The sequence below is a fragment of the Hydra vulgaris genome, chromosome 05 (assembly GCF_038396675.1).
Source record: "Hydra vulgaris chromosome 05, alternate assembly HydraT2T_AEP".
In the NCBI taxonomy this organism is placed as follows: domain Eukaryota; kingdom Metazoa; phylum Cnidaria; class Hydrozoa; order Anthoathecata; family Hydridae; genus Hydra; species Hydra vulgaris.
The window spans coordinates 32,841,558-32,862,177 of NC_088924.1; the positions used below are offsets into that span (position 1 = coordinate 32,841,558).

Genomic DNA, 20,620 nt, shown 5'->3' on the forward strand with positions numbered 1-20,620 from the left:
TCGTTCACAACGCCTCATATAAAAGTTCCCAGTAACTGGATTAAAGAGTTGAAAGCTGGAATAGAATGGATGCGCTTGTTTTTAAAGCGGAATTCTTTAAGCATTCGAATGCCAGAAGGATATTCTATGTCAAGAATGATATCTGTATAATAATTACAAAGTATAAAAGTTTTTTTTCTAATTTAGAGGCACTGTATTTAAGAGAATCAACGTTTGGTGATGGATTTTGCATTTGGAATCAGGATGAAACAGCTACCATCACTGTACAAAGATTTAATAAAATTATTACTAAAAAAGGTATCAAGCAAGCTAACTCTGTGGAGAGCGTGGAACTTTGGTGACAAAATGTTTTTTCATAAGTGCCTAAAGTGCTACTATACCACAGGTCTTGTTAAGAAGCATTACGCAGCTCGCATTTTGCCTGCGAAAAGACAAATTTGCCTAGCATTTTGCCTGCGAAAAGGCCTACGCGTTCAGCAGTTTTGCGTTACGCAAAAGCTTTTATCTTTTAGAATACTTAAATTATCTTTTGATATCGCTTACGTGACGTTTATTCAGAAGAAATAAAGCCGTAAGTAAAAGCATTTAACCCAAGGCGCTCTATACTATATCAGTTTAGATCGCCTTGATTTAACCGCAATTAAACTAATAGATTTTTTGTTAAAGAAACACTTGTTTAAAATTTTTTTGTTGTTGTTAAAAATTAGTTAAAGAAAATAAAGTGTTTTAAGTTTTATCTTAAGGAATTAAATATATAAATTCCTTTTAAATATAAAAATTATATTTTGTCATAATAATTTAAATAATGCACGATTTATTTTGATGTAAATATATAATTATTTTGATGTAAATATATCAATAAGATATTTTGTTTATTGTTAATTCAATAACGTAAAGTTTTAATGATGTTCGTTTAATTTATGAAAATAAATAATGATCACGAATATGTTATTGGTAACTGATAAATAATAAAAAAAAACTTTTTATTCTTTAAAAATGTTATTAAAAAGACTTCACAAAATAAATAAGAAAAAATTTATTAACAGTTAATAAAATAACCAAAAACCAACTGTAAAATTATAAGAAAATAAACAAATATTGTGTTATGTTTTATGAAAAAAATATTTTTTTCAAAAAAAATTTAGTTCATATTTGAAAAAATAATAAAAATGATTTTTCAAATAAGAACTTAGATTTTATTTGTAACTTTTGTTAAAGTGAGGAAAAAAAACTGCATGATTTTTAACGCGTTAATAAAATAACTTTAATTACAATGCGGCACACAAAAGGCGGAATTTCAAAAAACCTGGCCAAAAGTCAAAAAATGATTATAATTAATGGAAAATTTCTGTAAAGCATTTTTTTGAATCCCCAACTTTGAATTTGACATAAGTGTACCAAAACTCAATAATGGTAGATCCAAAATGGCGGTGTTTTAAAAACATTAATCATTAGAAATGCCTTTGGGCTTTCGTGTTTAACCAATTAGTTCTAATTCGACATTTAAGTTCAATAGACTAATGTATTATTTACATTACATATATAAACATTATATATAATACCGATATATAATGTATTATGACTGTATTATTATGCCGCAATGTTAAAAAAAATAAATTGAAAAATTCATTATTTATTCTACTTATTTATTTGTTCAAGGAAAACAAGGAAAACTTTTATTTGCATCATTTATCATAATTGTTTCATTTATATTACTTTAAAATAAATCACCACTGTCATCTGAATCATTTATTGTTGAAATATTGTTGATAAACTCAATCACAGACGAATGAGTTTCAGAGTTTTCGTTAATCTCCGGAGGTAATAACATTTGTAAAGCTTGAGAAGACAAAGATCTGCTAACTTTTGCATGAGATTTTAAAAGTGAAGAGATTGCAGGATCTGACGAAACCAGAAGTCTGCAAAAAACGTCATGCATTGTATTTTTTCTGGAATTTTTCCTGGAGAAATCTTCGCGATATTTTTTTAAGTCTTTGCATCCTCAGATAGTTGTCCTATGGGTAGTATTGCTGTTTTTGTTATTAAGGCTCCATGAATAAGTACTTTGTGTACTGTTGTAGGCATGTTGTACCAAGGATACTTTTCAACAAAAAGTAGTGCAGTTTCGGTAGAATAGTTATCGAGTTTGTCTGCGTCTATTGGAAAGCCACTAGATAATACCTGTAAAATTACATGAAACCGATTTATTAGTTCTAAATCCACTCCTAGAATATCAGCAGACACTTGTGAGTTTTTAAAAAATCTTCGAGCTGTATTTCCGTCATTTGTATTACTGCATCCTGGTTTCGGTCGATCAACTATTAACCCTAGCTGCAGCTTAAAAGCATTCTGGATTAACAATTTTTGTTGTAATATCATACTTTTTTCAATGTCAGAACGTGCTTGCCATTTTTTTATTCCAAGTTTATACCCAAGATGCAAAAAACATTCAAAAAAGCGAATCCATGCGTGCAACGTTGATAAACCGTATTCCAATTTTGATTCGTCAACTTTTATTTCTTTAACGAAATTGATATTATTGAATTGACTCGAAGTAGCAGAACACAAATAACACCGCATTGTTGATTTCGTCAATGTTATTGCATTGCAAACTTTTCCGTCAATCATTGTCATAACCAATTTATAATGCATTTTAATTTCTATTTCATGTTGAACAATGATGAGAGGAACTAGTGATTTAATTTTATCTTCAATATAGTCTTTTTCATTAATGCTTGTATGGACATTTTCGTAAAGAAATTGAAGTCTGATAGGTCGGCAAAATCGAGTAGATGAGGGTGTCCTATTTTTCCATAGAATAATATCTTGACCTAAAACTGAATTTGTACACAAAAGTTGTAATGGTACAAGTGAAGTCAGAAAAACATTTGCATCTGAGTTTCTTCCATCGGCAAATCTCTGTTTATATTCGCTATGACCGGAACTGCCATCAAACCCCCACATAAGAATTAAAATAAAATTTGATAAAATATTTACATTCAAGGAGTCAATTACATTTTGTTGAGTTTTTATAATTCTTAAACAAGTGTGATTTAATAAAGATTGCAGTTTTACTTCGGCGCTTATTTCAGTTACCGTTATATCTTCAGGGTAACACATTTTCTTGGCTTCTTTAAGTTTTTTGTAAGATGGTAAAAAAGAAGAGCTATTCGCAATTGCAGCACTTCTTATAATGCAATATTGATGTTTAGAAAGCTTTGCTTCCATTAGTATAGAAAGAGCTGTTTCAGCACATAGTTCAGATGTTTGTGAAATTTGGGACAATTTAAGGCTCTCTATATAGTTTGCGACTCGGTGTTGAATTGTGGAAGGTAAATCTTTAACTGTAACTCCGGCATTGCATGCTCCTGAAGCCCGAAGACTCATCTGAGAAGCAAATTCTAACTCGGATGAACTAAATGTCGAACGCATTTCCTCTGTTTTTCGCCGTTTCGTTCGTTCACTAGCTTCATCAAAATTCAAAGGTGGTCGACCCATTGCACTATGGCTTTTTCTCTCTTTATTTCGTGCTTGAACAATCTGAAATTATTTAAATGTTTAGTAAATATAAAAAAGTTTAAAACTTTAATAGAGATAAGCATTAAATAACTTACACAAATATTTGTTGAGGCTTTTAACCAAGTGTCATGTGTCTTCAAAAATATTTTTTTTGTTCGGTTACTACTTTTCCATTTTATTTTTAATTTTGTCAATACATTTTTTAGTTTCTTTTTATCATCTGTTGAAAATTGGAAACAAATTTTTCTTCTTAGACACAACTGTGATTGCAAAATATTAAGCTGGTCATCTGGATCTGAACATAACTCGTTTTTTAAAATTTCAAAAATTTCAATTCGAGGAATTTGCAAATGATCTTTTTGTGAACCTTAGATATTAATTGAAAATATAATAATTGAAAAAATCATAAAAAAATTATAACTTTACAAAACTAATTAAAAATAAAGTAAAAAGTAATCGATAATATATTATATTATATAAATTCGATATATAAGAGAAAGGTAAAATATACTGTTAATCATATGATTGTATATAGATATAGTTATTATGTTTTTTGAGAAACTGATTTTTTAAAATTCAATAAAACTATACAAAAATCGTCGTAGCTGAGGTAAAAAAGACGTCGTAACCGAGGGGGTTTCTCCCCCCCCCCCCCTACACTCTAACTTTGTCAAAATCTCATTCATGTGTGCTACTAATTTTTTTGTAGTTTTATTGCACTTAACAAAATCAGTTTCTCAAGAAACATAATAACTATATCTATATACAATTTGACTGATTTTGTAAAGAAAACAAAACACCGCCATTTTGTTTACTAAAAAACACGACTAGCACTACACAATATAAGTTAATGAAGTAATAGGCAAAAATAGGTGCCTTTTAATTTAATCAATCTTTAGAATACACTTTTATGAACAACATCCAAATTATAACTAAGCGGAATCTCGCGGATTCACTACTTTTTCAATGCTTGAAAAATAGGTTAAATAAATAAACTTTATTCTGTACTTTTTTGTTCGCACTTTTCGCATAAAATTTAGAGAAATAATATAAAACTTTTTACTAAAATATTATATAAATACCTTGAATAGTATCGTCCATAGTTAGTTTTTTAGTAACGATAAATAACTTTTTTGTAAACGATGCTTATTTGACCACATTTTTTTTTGTTTTTAAAATGCCTATTAAGTGTTTTTAATAACAGATGTTTAACTGCGTAGATTTAGATAACTTTAAAATTTATACAATTTTTTCTTATACAGTTAAATGCAACAGGGCTTTGTTTATGTAGTTTCAAAATAATAAAATCACAATAGTGATTTTTTTTTTAGACTTTTGGCCAGCTTTTTTGAAAATTAGCCCAATGTGCGGCACTTGAAAAGACGCTAGTGACGTAATATAACTTCTTACAATACAAAATACATTTGAGTTACTTTGAAATGCGTAAAGCGTTTTCGTTACGCAGCGAAATCTCGTAACAAGGCCTGATACCACCTGCAATGATATTTCCACGAAAAAAGTTGAAGCAACATTGCTTATTAATGCACCATCTCTTGGTCTTGCAAATCCAACTGGATGGATGAATACAGAGTTATTTGTAGAAGTAATTCAACATTTTATATCAAAAACATTCTCGTCAAAGGATAATTCATCTCTACTTATATTTGATAATCACGAGATCTATAAAAGCTCTAGATCTTGCAAAGAATAATGGTGTTACTATTCTTACTATACCATCACATAGTAGTGACAAAATGCAGCCCTTAGATGTCTCTGTATTTGCTCTATTCAAAGTTTATTATAATGATGCAGTAAAATCTTGGCTTCTAAATCATCCTGGAGTGCCATTCACTATTTACGAAATAGCATCTTGTGTTAACATTACATATGAAAAAAGTTTTACAATTAAAAACATTCAAAGCGGATTAAGGAAAAAGTGGAATATTTCCTTTTGAAAAAAATATATTTTCAGAAGAAGATTTTTTTATATAGCGTTGTTACTGATAGAAACAATCCAAGTACATATCAAGCAAATACTGAAGAAACTCTGAATACTAATAATTTGTTACTCTCATCAGAAAAACTTCAAGAGCCTTTTGTCAGTTCCGAGCCAAGTACAAGTCAAGCCAATAATTCTGATGTTATTAACATTGTAAGCCCTTCTCAGTTTAAAGGATTTCCAAAGGCCGCTGAAAGAAAAAATAAAAGAAAACCTCGTGAGAAAGCTAGCAGTATAATAGTAACAGATACATCAACAAAAACTGTACCCGAATTAATAAAGAAACAACTATCTTATCAGGAAAAAAAATGTTTCAGAAAGTGATTTATTAAGTTATGAACATGATTCCTATTATTAATTTTAAAATATTTTAACAAGTCTTTTAAATAAGTTATTTATTTTTTTTGTATAATTTTTTTGTGTTGCTTTTCTACATTTTATATTTTTTTATTATCCTGTTTAATGGTGCCCCATAGACATAAAATTCGAATTTTGTATTAAGGTACCCTACCCATGGGGTACCTTGATACAAAATTCAAATTTTACTCAATAAGTTTCTATAAGTTTGACCTCTTTTATTTTGTTAATTTAAGAATTTAATTTTGAAAGTATAATATTTATCTACAAATTGCACTAATCGCTCAAAAAAAAAAAACGTGTTTAAAAATGTAGTTGCAAAACAAAAACCAAAAGTGTTTCATGGTGCCCCACTCTCCCCTATCTAGTAAGGGAGCCTATTTTTAGGTTTAATGATTTTAAGCAAGCAAGCTTTGCAAATCTTTTTTTATTTTATTTCAGAATATTAGTCTTATACTACCTTAATCTATGTAACTATGAAACTATGTCATATATTGTTACCAATAGGTAACAAATATTGATACCAATAATTACCGAAGGGGAGGGGGTAATTGCCCCCTCCCCTTCGGATCCCCCCTTGTACAAAATTTTTTTTTTATCATTATTTTTTTTATTTATTTACAAATTATTGTCTTTTTAATTCTTTATTGAAAAAACATCCGATTAAAAAAATATTCCCTATTAAAAACAAATGAAACTTTCTGGGTGTTGACCAAAATTTGCAGTTATAAGTGGCTCATCAAAATGTATCAAATGGCTTTTTCTTTGTCTAAATTACCGCAAGGATCAGTGCTAGGACCACTACTATTTGTAGCCTATATCAATGATATCTCCGATAAAATAAAATCAAGCTGTAAACTCTTTGCTAATGACACGAAAAACCATAGAGCAATAAAAAAAAAAATGTTATAACTTCATCAAGAAATAGACGTATTAGTGGAATGGTCTAATGAGTGGTTGATGAAGCTCAACCAGCAAAAATGTAAGATTATGGTAATTGGAAATAACCAACACAAATCTTCAATGGACAGTACAGCTTTAGTGTATGGAAAAAGATTTAGGTGTGTACGTTTCTGACGATTTAGGATGGAAACACCATGTAAATAAAGCAGTAATTAAAGCAAATCAAAAGCTAGGTCAGATCAAACACACTTTTAAATTCTTAAGTGAAAAAACAACAAAACTCTTGTTTATAGCCTTAGGTCATTAAGATTTAGAATATGCAACTCCCATCTGTAATCCTTATTGGCAGTATTATAAAGATAAACTAGAGAGTGTTCAACAGAGAGCTACTAGAATAGAAAGTTTAAGAGGATGTAGCTATGAAGAGAGATTAAAAAAGTTAGGTTTACTATCGCTGGAGAATAGAAGAAGAAGAGGTGATATGATACAAATGTTTAAATATTTGAAAGGGTACGATATCATAAACTTTCACATAAAACCCGAAATGCTAGACAAAGACCATAAAACTAGAGGCTACAATAGTTAACTAAGAAGACAATATACGGGAAATATTAAACGACACCATTTTTTCACCATTAGAGTTGTAAATGACTGGAACAAACTTAAATAGATGCAGTTAGTATCAACCAAATCAAAAACAAATTGGATGAACATTTTGAATACTAATTTTTACTATTTTTGTGTATTACGGCTGTTAAAGTACAAACTCTACGCAGTTTGCACTCATCACTTTTGAAGTGTACAGCACGATTATATTATATTATAAATTGTATGATTCATTTTATTAAAAACCAATTAGTTTCACAAAAAGCCAAAAAGTTTTTTGGCGTGTACAAAGACTATACTGTTTTTCGTTAAAAAACGAAAACAAATTGATTTTGCAACAATTCAAATTTGAAAAAACTTTTGTTTATAATGATGACATTCCAAAGGTTGGTGCATCAAATAGTGTTCAGGAAGAATGCATGTTGTATATGAATGTTAATGATGTTTGAACGCTATAAATAAGTATAAGAGTATTTGATCACTGGTGAATGTTAAGTTCCATCGTCGGCTCTAGTCGAACGACTATTTAGCAGAGCAGGAAAAATACAAACGCCAAGGCGTAGCTTTCTAAATGATATCACGTTTAAAAAAGTGCGGCTGCTAAAAACAAATGTGGACGACTGAATGAATGATATTTAAATATAAATGTAGTATAATGACTAATAATTACTTTCGAGCAATGATAGGGTATAAGAGAAAATTCTTAAAATGGCAGTCGTATCTTTCGTAAATTGTAATTTTGGTAAACTATTTTACATTTAAAACACTTTTTTTAAAGTATTTTTATTTTAAATACTTTGAAGTATATCTATTTGTGATTATATTTGTCCATGGGCATAAACATTTATGTATGAAAAAGACGTATATGTTTAGGCATTCACAGTGCTGGATAAAATACTCTAATATAAGTAAATACAAGTACTGCAGTATCTGTATTTTATAAATTTTATAAAGTATTTTACCCAGCATTGTAAATGTCATTAACTTTTTCATACATATATGTTATATAGTTATATATGTAATTTTTTTTTATAATGTTATTCATAAATGATCATTTCTTTTTGTTGGAATATTTCAATTTTGTTTTTTTAATGGAAAAGCTTTTAAAAGCGGAGACTCTACCAGAAGAAATGTACAATGTCTAGTTTTAGTTGTTTATTACTCGTTAAAACAATATAGCTTTCAACTGTAATTTTTATATCATGCGTAAGTTATAATAAATTATAATCATCTTATATTAAGTTATATGCAATAGCTCTTTGTTACAATTGGGTAGAATGAAGGAATGAATAAAGATTTCAACAGGGTCCAGAAAATCTTCGTCAGCTCAACGAAAATATTGTACAACGATGTACTGAATGAGATAAGTGATGTTAAGTTGAAGACTGTAAACAAACAAAACGTCTCTTATTTTGTAATTTAAATTAAAAACCTTACAAATAATGCAATTCCATTCATACTTCCAAGCATTTTTTGCGATAAAGAACCTCTTTAGTTAGCTAACGCAGATAAAAAAAAAAAAAAGATTAGTGAAGTATTCGCTTTAAAAAGTTTTTCAGTATAGTTTTTATCTTTTTTGCGGTTTTTAAAACTCAATACAGTTAATGATTAAACTCAATTTTATAAATATCGTAATTATTTACTTATAATATAGTTAATTAACGTAGTTGTTATTATCAATTCATATTATGTTTCTCCTATTTAGTATCCAATCTATTTAACTCTAAAACTGAAAATCAAAAAAGATTAATTAATCCAAAACGAATAAATCTCGACGCAAAAGAAATTCTTAGCAAATCGTTTTCTGATACTTGTGGCTTGGGTCTTGTCTGATACTTCTGATACTTGTAGCTTGGGTCTTTACTGATTACTTGTGGCTTGGGTCTTGTCATCTGTGCATAGTACTTTTTTGATGTAGCATAACCCAAAGAAAAAAAAACGGTGTCTTTGTAAACTTACAAATATCATAACATTAAAAACATAGTTTGCTTTTCATACTTGTAATTATAAATTATAATACTTATATATTTATAGGTGGGGTTTGAAACGCGGATCCTTTGTTTCTGAGGCAAGTGTCTCAAAAACAAAGGATCCGTGGTTCAAACCCTATCTCTAGACAAGTTTTGCGACATCGGTTTGGAAGGAGGCGTGAGCTTCCAATTAAATGCTCATCCGCGGTGCTCTGTGATGAGACCATAAAAGATGAGCACATAAAAAAAAATAAATAATAATATATATATTTATATATAAACAGTTTTTCTCAATTGTAATATTTTTTTATTTTATAAATTTTTGCTAGGTTATAGATACCACACTTTTACGAAAATCGGTTTTTTAAAAAACCAAATTAGTTTTACAGAATGTTTCAATAAACGAATTATTTAAAAAATTATGTTTTGTTTTTTTAGAAAACAAAAATAATTTCGATTTTTTAAAACCAATTTGAATACCCAGATAATCAAATTAGGTTAGTTTTCTAGAAAACGACGCTATTAGGTTTTTTCTGGATACTTGATATTGGTTCGTTTGATGAGACAAAAAAGTTTTCACATTAAACGTTACAAATTTTAACTTGATGAGTTAGGTTTTGCAGATTACAAATATTAATATCAGTGATTACAACTGAGTACGAAAATTTAAATTTATTTCAATATTTATATACGTTATTGCCAATCTATCATATATATATATATATATATATATATATATATATATATATATATATATATATATATATATATATATACATATATATATATATATATATATATATATATATATATATATATATATATATATATATATATATATATATATATATCATATATATATATATATATATATATATATATATATATATATATATATATATATATATATAAAGAGAGAGAGTTTATTTTCAATCGGTAGTTTATGTCATTAGCGTAAACTTGATTATACATTATTCTAAAACTTTTGAAAAGATGGGAAGAACTTTAAAATATAGCAATAGTAGCACGACGCTTTACGTCTTGAAGGAGTTGCTTTAGCTATTTCAGGTAATCTGGAAACCACTTTGTGTATATGAAAAATCATAAACCTTAGTAATAATATATTATAAAAGTTTTTAGAATATGAAATAAACCATAATATTAAATACAATAATATAAAACTAATTCTAAGAACTTTTTTTACAATTTGTTAAAAGATCACACTGCTAATTACAAATTAAAAAATTTTATTTTTTTAAAAAAACTTTATTTAAACTGTAAATATTTCTAACATTGTATATAATATAAAAATGATTGCAACTACAATTCTAAGAAAAACATTTTGTGCTATTTCGTTAACTCAGTTTAATTATTTAAACGAATTTTATTTTCAAATTTTGTTTGGATATTATACAATATTCAAATTTTGTTTGGATAACGTTTAATACTTTGTCGAATAAACGTTGAATATGATACAAAGTAAAGACTGCTGAAATTTAAAATTTTAAAATTATTTCATTGTTAAGTTGACAACTGAAGACCTCGTGTCATCAAGCAAGCAAAAACTGTCAGCACCATTTTAGGCTTCACTTCCATTAAATCCTCAGCAATTGCATAAGTTCGTGCGCCAATTTTCCTACACATGGAAATTGCATAATGAGCGTTTAATTTCTGCTCCTAAATGTTACCAATATATATAAAAAAGTATATAAATATCTCTATATACTTTTTTAATAAAAGAAACATACAAATAATAAATAGTAAGTAAACGAAAATCTTCACGGTGTGTAAAGTTAAAATAAACAAAAATTCGTTCTTTATTAAGTATTACTCATCTTCTATTTTATACATATTTAAGAAAAAGTTTTTATTTAAAATAAAGGTCAAACCTCTTTACTTTCTCCCTTAGTTACTAAATTGTACTGAATAGAGTTAGGCTTGATAGAATCAACAAGATCGATTACTGCATGACTAGTAGCTATTGATGGGTCTTTAAAAGAATTAATTAAATTTCTCTTTCCAGCAGTTCGCAGCTAGAACAAGGTAAAATTATGCAAAAATGTAGCATATATTGCCGATTTAATTAACAGAAACAAGAAAAAAATTACCTTTTTATTAACCCACTCAATAATCTCTGATTCTTTTACAATATCTCCTGTCTTTGTCAGCTTACTAAGCATACAAATTGTATAATCTCGCAACATTTGCCATACTAATGCTGTAAAAGTTTATACATTTAAAAAATGATACCATGACAAGGATGCGCCAACATGGCGCATGACAAGGATACGCCTACATGGCGCATATATATGACAACAATACATCTTCATAATAGATATTTGGAAAGAATACAGTATAGTTGATAAAGAGATAATACAAGAAAATACTAATCACAAGCAATATAATATCAAAAATGCACAATATACTCATATTATAGATAAAAGATACTGATTTAAATATGTTATTCTGCATGAAAAAGAACCATGATAGTATAGCATTACAATCACAAGGTAATGAAATCATAATACAATTAGGATGTTTGACACAAAGTAACTCACCTAAAATTAAAGTGTTATTTCCATTATGAATGTCTTCTCCTCCAATACCAACCAAAGAATACTTATTTGCTTTTCCTAACTCAATCACATAATTACAATTCTCTACCTTCTTCATTTTTCCACCAGCAACTTTAAAGGGTGCTTTATTAACTCTACTCCAATCAACAGTATTTCTTCTTATTGTGTCATACAACTTAAAAAAACATTTAAAATTTAAAATTTTGATCTTAAATTAACTTTTATTAAAATTGACTTATATTAAAATTTTGATCTTAAATTCACTTATATTTATTCTTTATTTGAAATTAAACGTACCTGAAATAGAACAATTCCACTTGAAAGATCATTATATAAGTGATATACATATGGAGTAACACCCATGCTGTTCATCCAACTACGATAAGCTAATAAAATAAAGTCATAAAACAATTAACAGCAAAAAAACTAGCAGCCTCCTCAACAAAATTATGAATATGGCCTTATGAATGTGAGCTAATAAAATTAAGAGTACGTACGTATGCATGAATGTACATATGTACATATGTATGAATGTACGTATGTACGTACGTACGTATGTATGAATGTACGTATGTACGTACGTACGTATGCATGAATGTACGTACTTACGTATGTATGTATGCATGAATGTACGTATGTACGTACATATGCATGAATGTACGTATGTATGTATGCATGCATGTATGTATGTTTTAAAGATGGAATTTAAATAGTAATTTTTGTTTCAATTTCTGCAGCATAACAAAATATATGATCTTTGTAGCACAACAAAATTTACATTTTCTGTAACAAAATAAAATTTATGTTTTTGAAGTTTATAAATTAATAGTAATAAAAATAGTAATAAAAGCAACTTTTTTCTTCTCTGGTTTCAACATAGTTTTCAATTTCAACATGTTCAATATCTGATCCATCCAATGCTGGAAACACATTAAAAAGATTTGCAACAAAAGCTATATTTAGCTTTGCATTACCACTTGGAATATCCTAAAATATTCAATTTGCCTAAGAAAATATTTTCATTTTTAATTATATAAATAAAAAAAAAATTTGAAGCAAAATGAAGTGAAATTTGGATTTGAAATTTGAAAAGAAATAAAAAGAAAGAATTGAAAAGAAATATGTGCAAATACACACATGTTCATATATATATATATATATATACATATATATATATATATATATATATATATATATATATATATATATATATATATATATATATATATATATATATATATATATATATATATATATATATATATATATTAGTAGTAGAAAATCACTTAACAAAATTTTTTTCCATTTAACACTGTGTTTCATCAACAAAGATCCATCAGAAATGGATGATCAAATTAATAAAACTTTATATATTTATACCAAAATTAAATTACAGGAAGTTGCAAATGTCTTAACTACTGTAAATTTTCACACATTTGTGGAAATTGCTGACACAATTATAAAAAGAATTCTTTAGAAATGATTACTTATGCTATTTTTTTAAAATGTTTTTTTAAAAAGGGTAGTTAATGTAAATATTATTTGAACTCATTTATTTTTATAGTTTTTTAGGAGAAACTTATTTTCGTGCCTACATTTAGAAATTAATTCCGATCTTTTGTTTAATAAGCATTCTTGATTTGCATGTGTAATTATTTCAAATTTTTCTTGTAGGCATAGTATGCATTTTTTGGAAATATTGTTTTATGCAGGCGCTGTTTTAAGGATAGACCAATTCAGTATAAAATCATCAATATTTTTTTTCTTTTAATTCCTATATATATTTTGACAGCATGGTGTCTTTTGAATGCTTTTTATTCTTGAAAGATTGCTTATGATTGGCAAAACGTTTTTTCCATTCACCCTCTGTTATGCCAATATATTGTTTATCAGGTACATTCTTAGAGGAAACAACACATTTATATACCACATTTTTTGATAAACAACTTCCACTCATTGGACAATTGATTTTTTGTTTACAATTACAATTTTCTGTAGTTTTTTCATTTAGGATTTCTTTTTTGTTTAACAAAGCCTTATTGTGACCTTTTATAATTCTTTCCATATTTTTTGTGCAACTGTAGCTAACTTTAATTGTATTTCGATTAAAAATTTTATGTAGTTTATTAGATCGCGGGAAACGCATACCAAACAATTTTAGAAACACTTTTCCTATGTTAGTAGAAACATTTTTGCTATATGGGGGGTTGAACCAAATTACATTTCTAGTTCTATTTCGTTTTTTTGTATTCTTTTTTTCAGGGTCAAATTTTAGTTCAAAATTTTCAAAACCACTTTTTTTTAGGGCATCTTCAAATATTCGTTTAGAGGAATTGAATACATTTTCATTTGAGGAATTATGGTTTAGTCTGTTATTAATTGAAATCGGGATTTGTTTTAGAACTTGGGGTGGATGGTTAGAGTTAATGTTAATATATAATAGTTCATCGTTTGGTTTTTTGAAAGGCTTATATGAATTTTCAGAGAGGTTAAATGTGACATCAAGAAAATTCACAATTTTTAAATTTATGTTTATTTCGATTTGAAAGCCAATATTTTTAAAAATTTTTATAATATCTTTTCTAATTTTGTCGAGCTGTGGACCAGATTTTCTACGCATTACTATTAAACCATCGTCGCAATAAAGGCCTAAATCTTTTATATTGATTATTTTACTTAACAAATCTAAAATATATAGTCCAACAAATTCACAAATTTCTGCTCCGTCATAACTGCCCATTATTACATCAAAGCAGTCATGTATGTTTTTCTTTTTCCAAGTTTCCTTATTAAAATAAAGTAAGGTTTTTCTACAATGTTTTATTATACGGATTGTGTCATCAGGAATAGCTGTGTAGCTTTTTGCAAATTCAATAGTCTTATCTAACATATCTGCGGTTATTGAGGGGTAAAAATCATTAATGTCAAATTGTATAAATGTGCAGTCATTTTTATTTTCGATTATGGAGAACCAATTTATAACATCAGTGGTACTTTTCCACTGTTGCAAATTTAATTTATTTCTAAGAATATTATTAATTTTGTCCAATTTAATTTTGCTTATATGTCCAATCTCACTTTTTGAGGTATTTTTTGAAAAACACCCCTTAATATATATATATTAAGGGGTGTTTTTTGAAAAACACCCCTTAATATAAGTATATATATGTTTACCCCTTAATATATATATATATATATATATATATATATATATATATATATATATATATATATATATATATATATATATTAAGGGGTAAACAGATATCTGTTATATATATATATATATATATATATATATATATATATATATATATATATATATATATATATATATATATATATATATATATATATATATATATATATATATATATATATATATATATATATATATATAAAGGGGTAAACAGATATCTGTTGACCAGCCTCGCACCCCTTCTTCATCTATTAGGCTGGTGCAAATGTATTTTTAATACATTGTTTCCAGTTTAGAATGTTGAATACTGGATTTTCGTGACTCAATGCACGGGTTTTGCTTGTGCCTCTGTTTTTATGACTAGGCAACTCATTCTATTATCTCCTATTCAGGGTACAGCTCTAAAACTCATTTTTATGGTTCTGAGACCGGTTGGTAGTCAGGTTTCCAGAACTCTGTGTTAGCTCTCAGAGAGGCTGAGGCTCCATCAACAGCTGAAAAATATTAGAGTATTAACAGTGGCATGTTGTGCATTGAGCATATCCCTGTTCTTACTTTTGGTGTGCATTATCGAGGCTGCATTTGGAGCTCTTTATTACAACTTAGAGTTTATAAAAAGTAATGAGGCAATTGCTTGGACTACTAAATAGTGTACTGAGTACTATCTATGCTTTGAGTCAAGTTCTTTAACAAAGTTAAAAATGAATAAAGTACCAAAAACAATAAAACACAAAAAACCATTGTAACCACCAAGTTCTCTGAACCCATCATTCACTAATATTCGTGGTCTTCGAAGTAACTTTTCTTCTGATGAGTCTTACCTCTTGCAAAGTTCACCAAACCTACTTGCTCTTTATAAGACTAATTTGATTTTGGCTGTCTCATCTTGTGAGCCTAGTGTTGATGGTTATCTTCCTTTAATTTGTAAAGACTCCAATAGACACATGCCTGGTTTGGATATCTACATTTTTAAGAAACCACCCATTTGTCAGGACACTAGGTTTGAATCCACCAACTATTCTTTTATTTGCTTTCATTTAGCACCACTTCACTCTATTGTCTTTCTCTTGTCTTGTTCTCTTCTCTTGTCACCACTTCACTCTATTGTCTTTCTTGTTCTATATTGCTCTCAAGACTCCACTCTTTTCGATGTTATTTCCGATCAAATTAACCAAGCCCTCTCTCTTTCTACATCAGCCAATATCATTGTTGTTGCTGAATTTAATGCTCATCACACTGAATGGCTTGGCTATAGTGTCAGTGACTCTGCAGGTGTTAACACCTACAACTTTTGCCTTTTACAATCTCTAACTCAAATTGTCAACTTGCCAACTCGCTTTCCAGACAACCTGAATCATTTACCTTCTCTACTCAACTTATGTCTTGTATCTGATCCTAGTCAGTTCTCAGTTTCTCCACATTCACCCTTAGGTGCTTCTGATCACAGTTTAATCTCTCTAAAATTATTATCTCATCCATCTTCATCATCAGAATCCCCCTGTCATTGTACCTCTTATACCTCAAAGCTGACTGGGATTCTTTCTGTGATTTTCTTCATGAAGGCCCTTGAGTAGAAATCTTTCGCCTTCGTGCTGAAAAATGTGCTTCTTACATAACTTCGTGGATTCAGGTTGGCATGGAATCTTTTATTCCCTCTCAACAATTCCAAGTCAAGCCTCACTCATCTCCATGGTTTTTCTTGCATTGTGCTGCTACAATTTCTTCCATATCTAAGCCATAACTTTCATATTTATCAGCAAAACAATTCTCCAGAAAACAGAGGTCTGTTTACTATTGCTAGAAATCATTGTAAAAAGGTTTTGTCTAACACCAAGACTCGCTAGTCTCAGGTCATGAAATCTCGTATTTCACCCAAAAAATTAGGCTATCGTGACTTCTGGAGAATCTTTAGCAGTATTAATAATAAGGACAAATCTGTTATTCCACCTCTCATGTATGGTTCAAACTTTGTCATCTCTCCTAAAGACAAAGCTGAATTGTTTGCTAAGAACTTTTAATCAATATCATCTCTTGATTCCACTAGTTGCGTTTTACCAAATAGAGCCGTCAAACAGGTTGATTCATTGCTTGACATACATATCATTCCAGTTTTTGTATCAGAAGTGATATCCTGCTTAGACTCTTCTACAGTTTGTGGTCTGGACAGCATACCTGTTGTAGTCTTGCAGAAATGTTCTCTGGAGCTGTGATCTATACTTTTAAAACTATTTAACTTTTAAAAATGCTTATCGAAGTCTTGTTTTCCAGCATGCTGGAAAGTGGCATCTATTACCCCTATTTTCGAAAATTCTAGAGAGCAATCTGACTCATCTAACTACCATCCTAATAGTCTTTTTCCTATCATAAGCAAGGTTTTTAAACCTTTAATTAACAAACACTTAATCTTTTATCTTGAATCTAATAACTTACTTTCTGATCATAAATATGGATTTCGATCTTCATGTTCTACAACTGATTTGCTAACTGTAATAACTGATAGACTTTATTGTGCATTAGATAGAGGTGAAGAGGTTAAGGCTATCGCTCTTGAAATTGCGAAAGCTTTTGATAAAGTTTGGCATGCTGGTCTTCTCCATAAGCTTTCTTCTTACAGTGTATCTGGTAGCATCTTTAAGATTATTGAATCCTTCCTTTTCAATCGCAATATAAAAGTTGTCCTTGATGGACAGCACTCTTCTTCTTATTCTGTAACTTCAGGGGTTCCTAAAGGTTTAATTCTTGGCCCTATACTCTTTTTAATTTACATTAACGATCTTCCAGATATTTTCACACTTAAGATGGCATTGTTTGCTGATGATACCACCATTTATTCTTGTCATGATAAGCAGCTAACACTCTCAGACTGCTTGGAGGGGGCATTTGAGATTGAAAAGATTTTTACTTCTGCTACAGCATGGGGCTCACAGCGGCTGGTGGACTTCAATTCAGATAAAACTCAATTTTTTTCAGCCAATCCTTATCACAATAATTTAGATCTTCCTATATTTATCAACTGTAATGTACTCGATGAGTCATCTACCTAGGATTAACTCTTACTTCTGATCTTTCTTAGAAACCATATATCAAATCTGTTGCAAAATTAGCATCTGCTAAGGTTGCATCTCTTTATCGAGCTTGACACTTTCTTACTTCAGATTTTATTCTCTATCTCTATAAATCTCAAATCCGGCCTTGTATGAAATACTGTTGCCATATCTGGCAACAGTATTCTATACAAAATCTTCTAATGATGCCCTTTTTCTTATAGACAAGGTGCAAAAACACATTGTAAACATAGTTCGACCTGCTCATGCAGCCAACCTCTAACCATTATCACATCGTTGTAATGTTGCTTCTCTTTTTCTTTTCTACAAATACTATAATGGGCACTGCTCTAATGAGCTAGCACTTCTTGTGCCTAGATTTACTAAAATTCATTCTCGTGTTACTCGTCATTCAATTAAGTCACATCCTTTTTCTGTGACTGTTCCTAAGTGCTTTAAAAACTCTTATTTGTCTAGTTTTTTCCTCGAACATCAGTTCTTTGGAATTCACTTCCTTCATGTTGCTTTCCTGATTCTTATAATTTGCAATCCTTTAAGTCGTCTGTCAATCGTTATCTTACTCTACAAACTTCATCTTTTCTTTTCCAGTAACTTCCAACTCTAATAGTGGTTGCTTGCAACTTTGTTATTATACATATTTAAATTAGAGAATATATTGCATGGAGAAAAAAAAAAAAAATACATCGAGAAAGATTATAATATAATTTTATGAAATATAAATGAAAGGTTAAAGTAAGATTACAATATCAGATAACTATTTAAAGGTGTTCTTAAAGTTCTTACTATTTAAAGCTATGTGTTCTTACTAAACCAATTGAAAATTTTTTTGCTACAACTATCAAGGTTAATAGTTGTAGACCATATACAACCATTAAAGTTAAAAGAGTTGAGAATGTGTTCTTGTTGATGTGTTTTTTTTAAAAAGAAGTTGCACAATTAAATAAAAAAACTATATCTTTTTATACTTTTTAAATAGCAATTTTTTTGAATATAAAAATCTGTTAAGAGTCACTTGTGATGAAAACAGATTACAACATTTAATATTGAAAAAAAATTTTTTAGATTTTTTAAATTGTTTTAATTGTTTAATTTTTAATTTTTTTATTGAAATAAAATCTAAAACTTTTATACTTACTTTATTGAGAAATTTTTATAATTTTAATTTTTATAATTGGTAATTTTTTTTTATAACTTAACATATTCATTAACAACACTTTGTTAAAAAAAATTTTTTTTCTTATTAAATTAAAACCTCTCAATTAAATTCTTGTGGAAATTTCATACTAGTTAGATAAATATATAAATGTAAATATAAATACAAAATACTGTTTACTTGGTATTAGACATAAAAACAAGAACACCAAAATTTGACAAATTACCTGATACATTCATAGATCAAAGACTTTTGGAGTTAAATAACTTGATATAAATCTGCTATTTTATACTAAAAATCTGCCATTTTAAAATCTTGAAACTACAGCAAATATTTAATTTTAAAAATAAAGTTTTAATCTTCTAAAAAATCCTTGGCCTAACTTGAATTTGAATACTGAGGTGATTTAGTCAGCTTTAGTTCTATTTATATTAGTTTTGCTATTTAATTCGAATTTTTTAATTTTAATGTTTGTAGCAATTTTATTTGAAATTCAAATTTTATTTGAAATTTTATCCTGATAGAACATTTATTTGATATATTGAACATTTATTTAAATAACAATAATAATAATAATAATAATAATAATAATAATAATAATAATAATAATAATAATAATAAAGCTCTTAGTAAATTTGGTTGTTTGTAAAAAAATAATTTAATTACTAAAAAATCAAGTCTGAAAAACATTTTGATCATTTTATGACTTACTCTAGCACTAATAAATTTCTTGCAACCAATTTTGTCTGCATTTTTGATAACCATATCAGCTCGCTTCATCAAATTGTCAAACTTAAGAAAAAAGTACTTTTGAAAAAAAAATTTAAATCTCCTTCAACAATTATGCTTTAAAGTTTTATGAAGTTAAAAACATAAAGTGAAATTAGATAAAAAATAAAAATAGATTTAAAAAATCAAACAAAATCATTTACCGATAAAATATATTCTGGACGATCAACATTATACTCTTGTGGTGATATTTGATACAATAAGAGTGCGTATGCCTCTGAATCCTATTTTTTTTTTAAACAACTTTATGAGTTTTAAAAGCAACAAGTTTTTAAGCAATTTACTAACAATAAATAAAAACACTTAACATTTCAGATTTTAAGAATTTTCTTGTATCCCTACTTTATTTCTCAACTCTTTATTTTTTCACTCACACTTTTTAAAACATTTAAAAAATAGGGGTCATCCATAAAGGATGTCACATTAAGTTTAACTAATGGCAGGAAGTAGGAGAATGTTGGCTCTCGTGTGCAGAGATTTTTAA

The 20,620-nt window shown here is 28.2% G+C and overlaps 2 protein-coding genes across 3 annotated transcripts in view; both read right to left on the minus strand.

The window, feature by feature from the left end:
* Positions 1-1,986: 1,986 nt before the first annotated feature.
* On the minus strand, positions 1,987-3,802 carry LOC136080330 (uncharacterized). The gene is made up of 2 exons (XM_065796947.1): positions 3,615-3,802; positions 1,987-3,540 (listed from the first exon to the last, which is right to left on the minus strand). Exon 2 carries the CDS (start codon positions 3,496-3,498, stop codon positions 1,987-1,989), a length of 1,512 nt encoding a protein of 503 aa, XP_065653019.1. The 5' UTR covers positions 3,499-3,540; positions 3,615-3,802.
* A 6,665-nt stretch (positions 3,803-10,467) lies between these two features.
* Positions 10,468-20,620, minus strand: part of LOC100197868 (plastin-1) — a 52,841-nt gene continuing 42,688 nt past the window's right edge. For both annotated transcript variants that reach the window (XM_065797946.1, XM_065797947.1), the window contains 8 exons: positions 20,280-20,360; positions 20,059-20,139; positions 12,785-12,917; positions 12,228-12,316; positions 11,913-12,105; positions 11,463-11,572; positions 11,244-11,387; positions 10,468-11,031 (listed from right to left, as the gene is read on the minus strand). In XM_065797946.1, coding sequence (XP_065654018.1) covers positions 10,876-11,031; positions 11,244-11,387; positions 11,463-11,572; positions 11,913-12,105; positions 12,228-12,316; positions 12,785-12,917; positions 20,059-20,139; positions 20,280-20,360 — 987 coding nt within the window. In that variant the 3' untranslated portion in view covers positions 10,468-10,875. The remainder of the gene's footprint in view (positions 11,032-11,243; positions 11,388-11,462; positions 11,573-11,912; positions 12,106-12,227; positions 12,317-12,784; positions 12,918-20,058; positions 20,140-20,279; positions 20,361-20,620) is intronic.

Bases quoted from the DNA above. Each gene is read 5' to 3' on its own strand.
- LOC136080330 (XM_065796947.1), bottom strand. From the start codon at position 3,498: ATGGGTCGACCACCTTTGAATTTTGATGAAGCTAGTGAACGAACGAAA.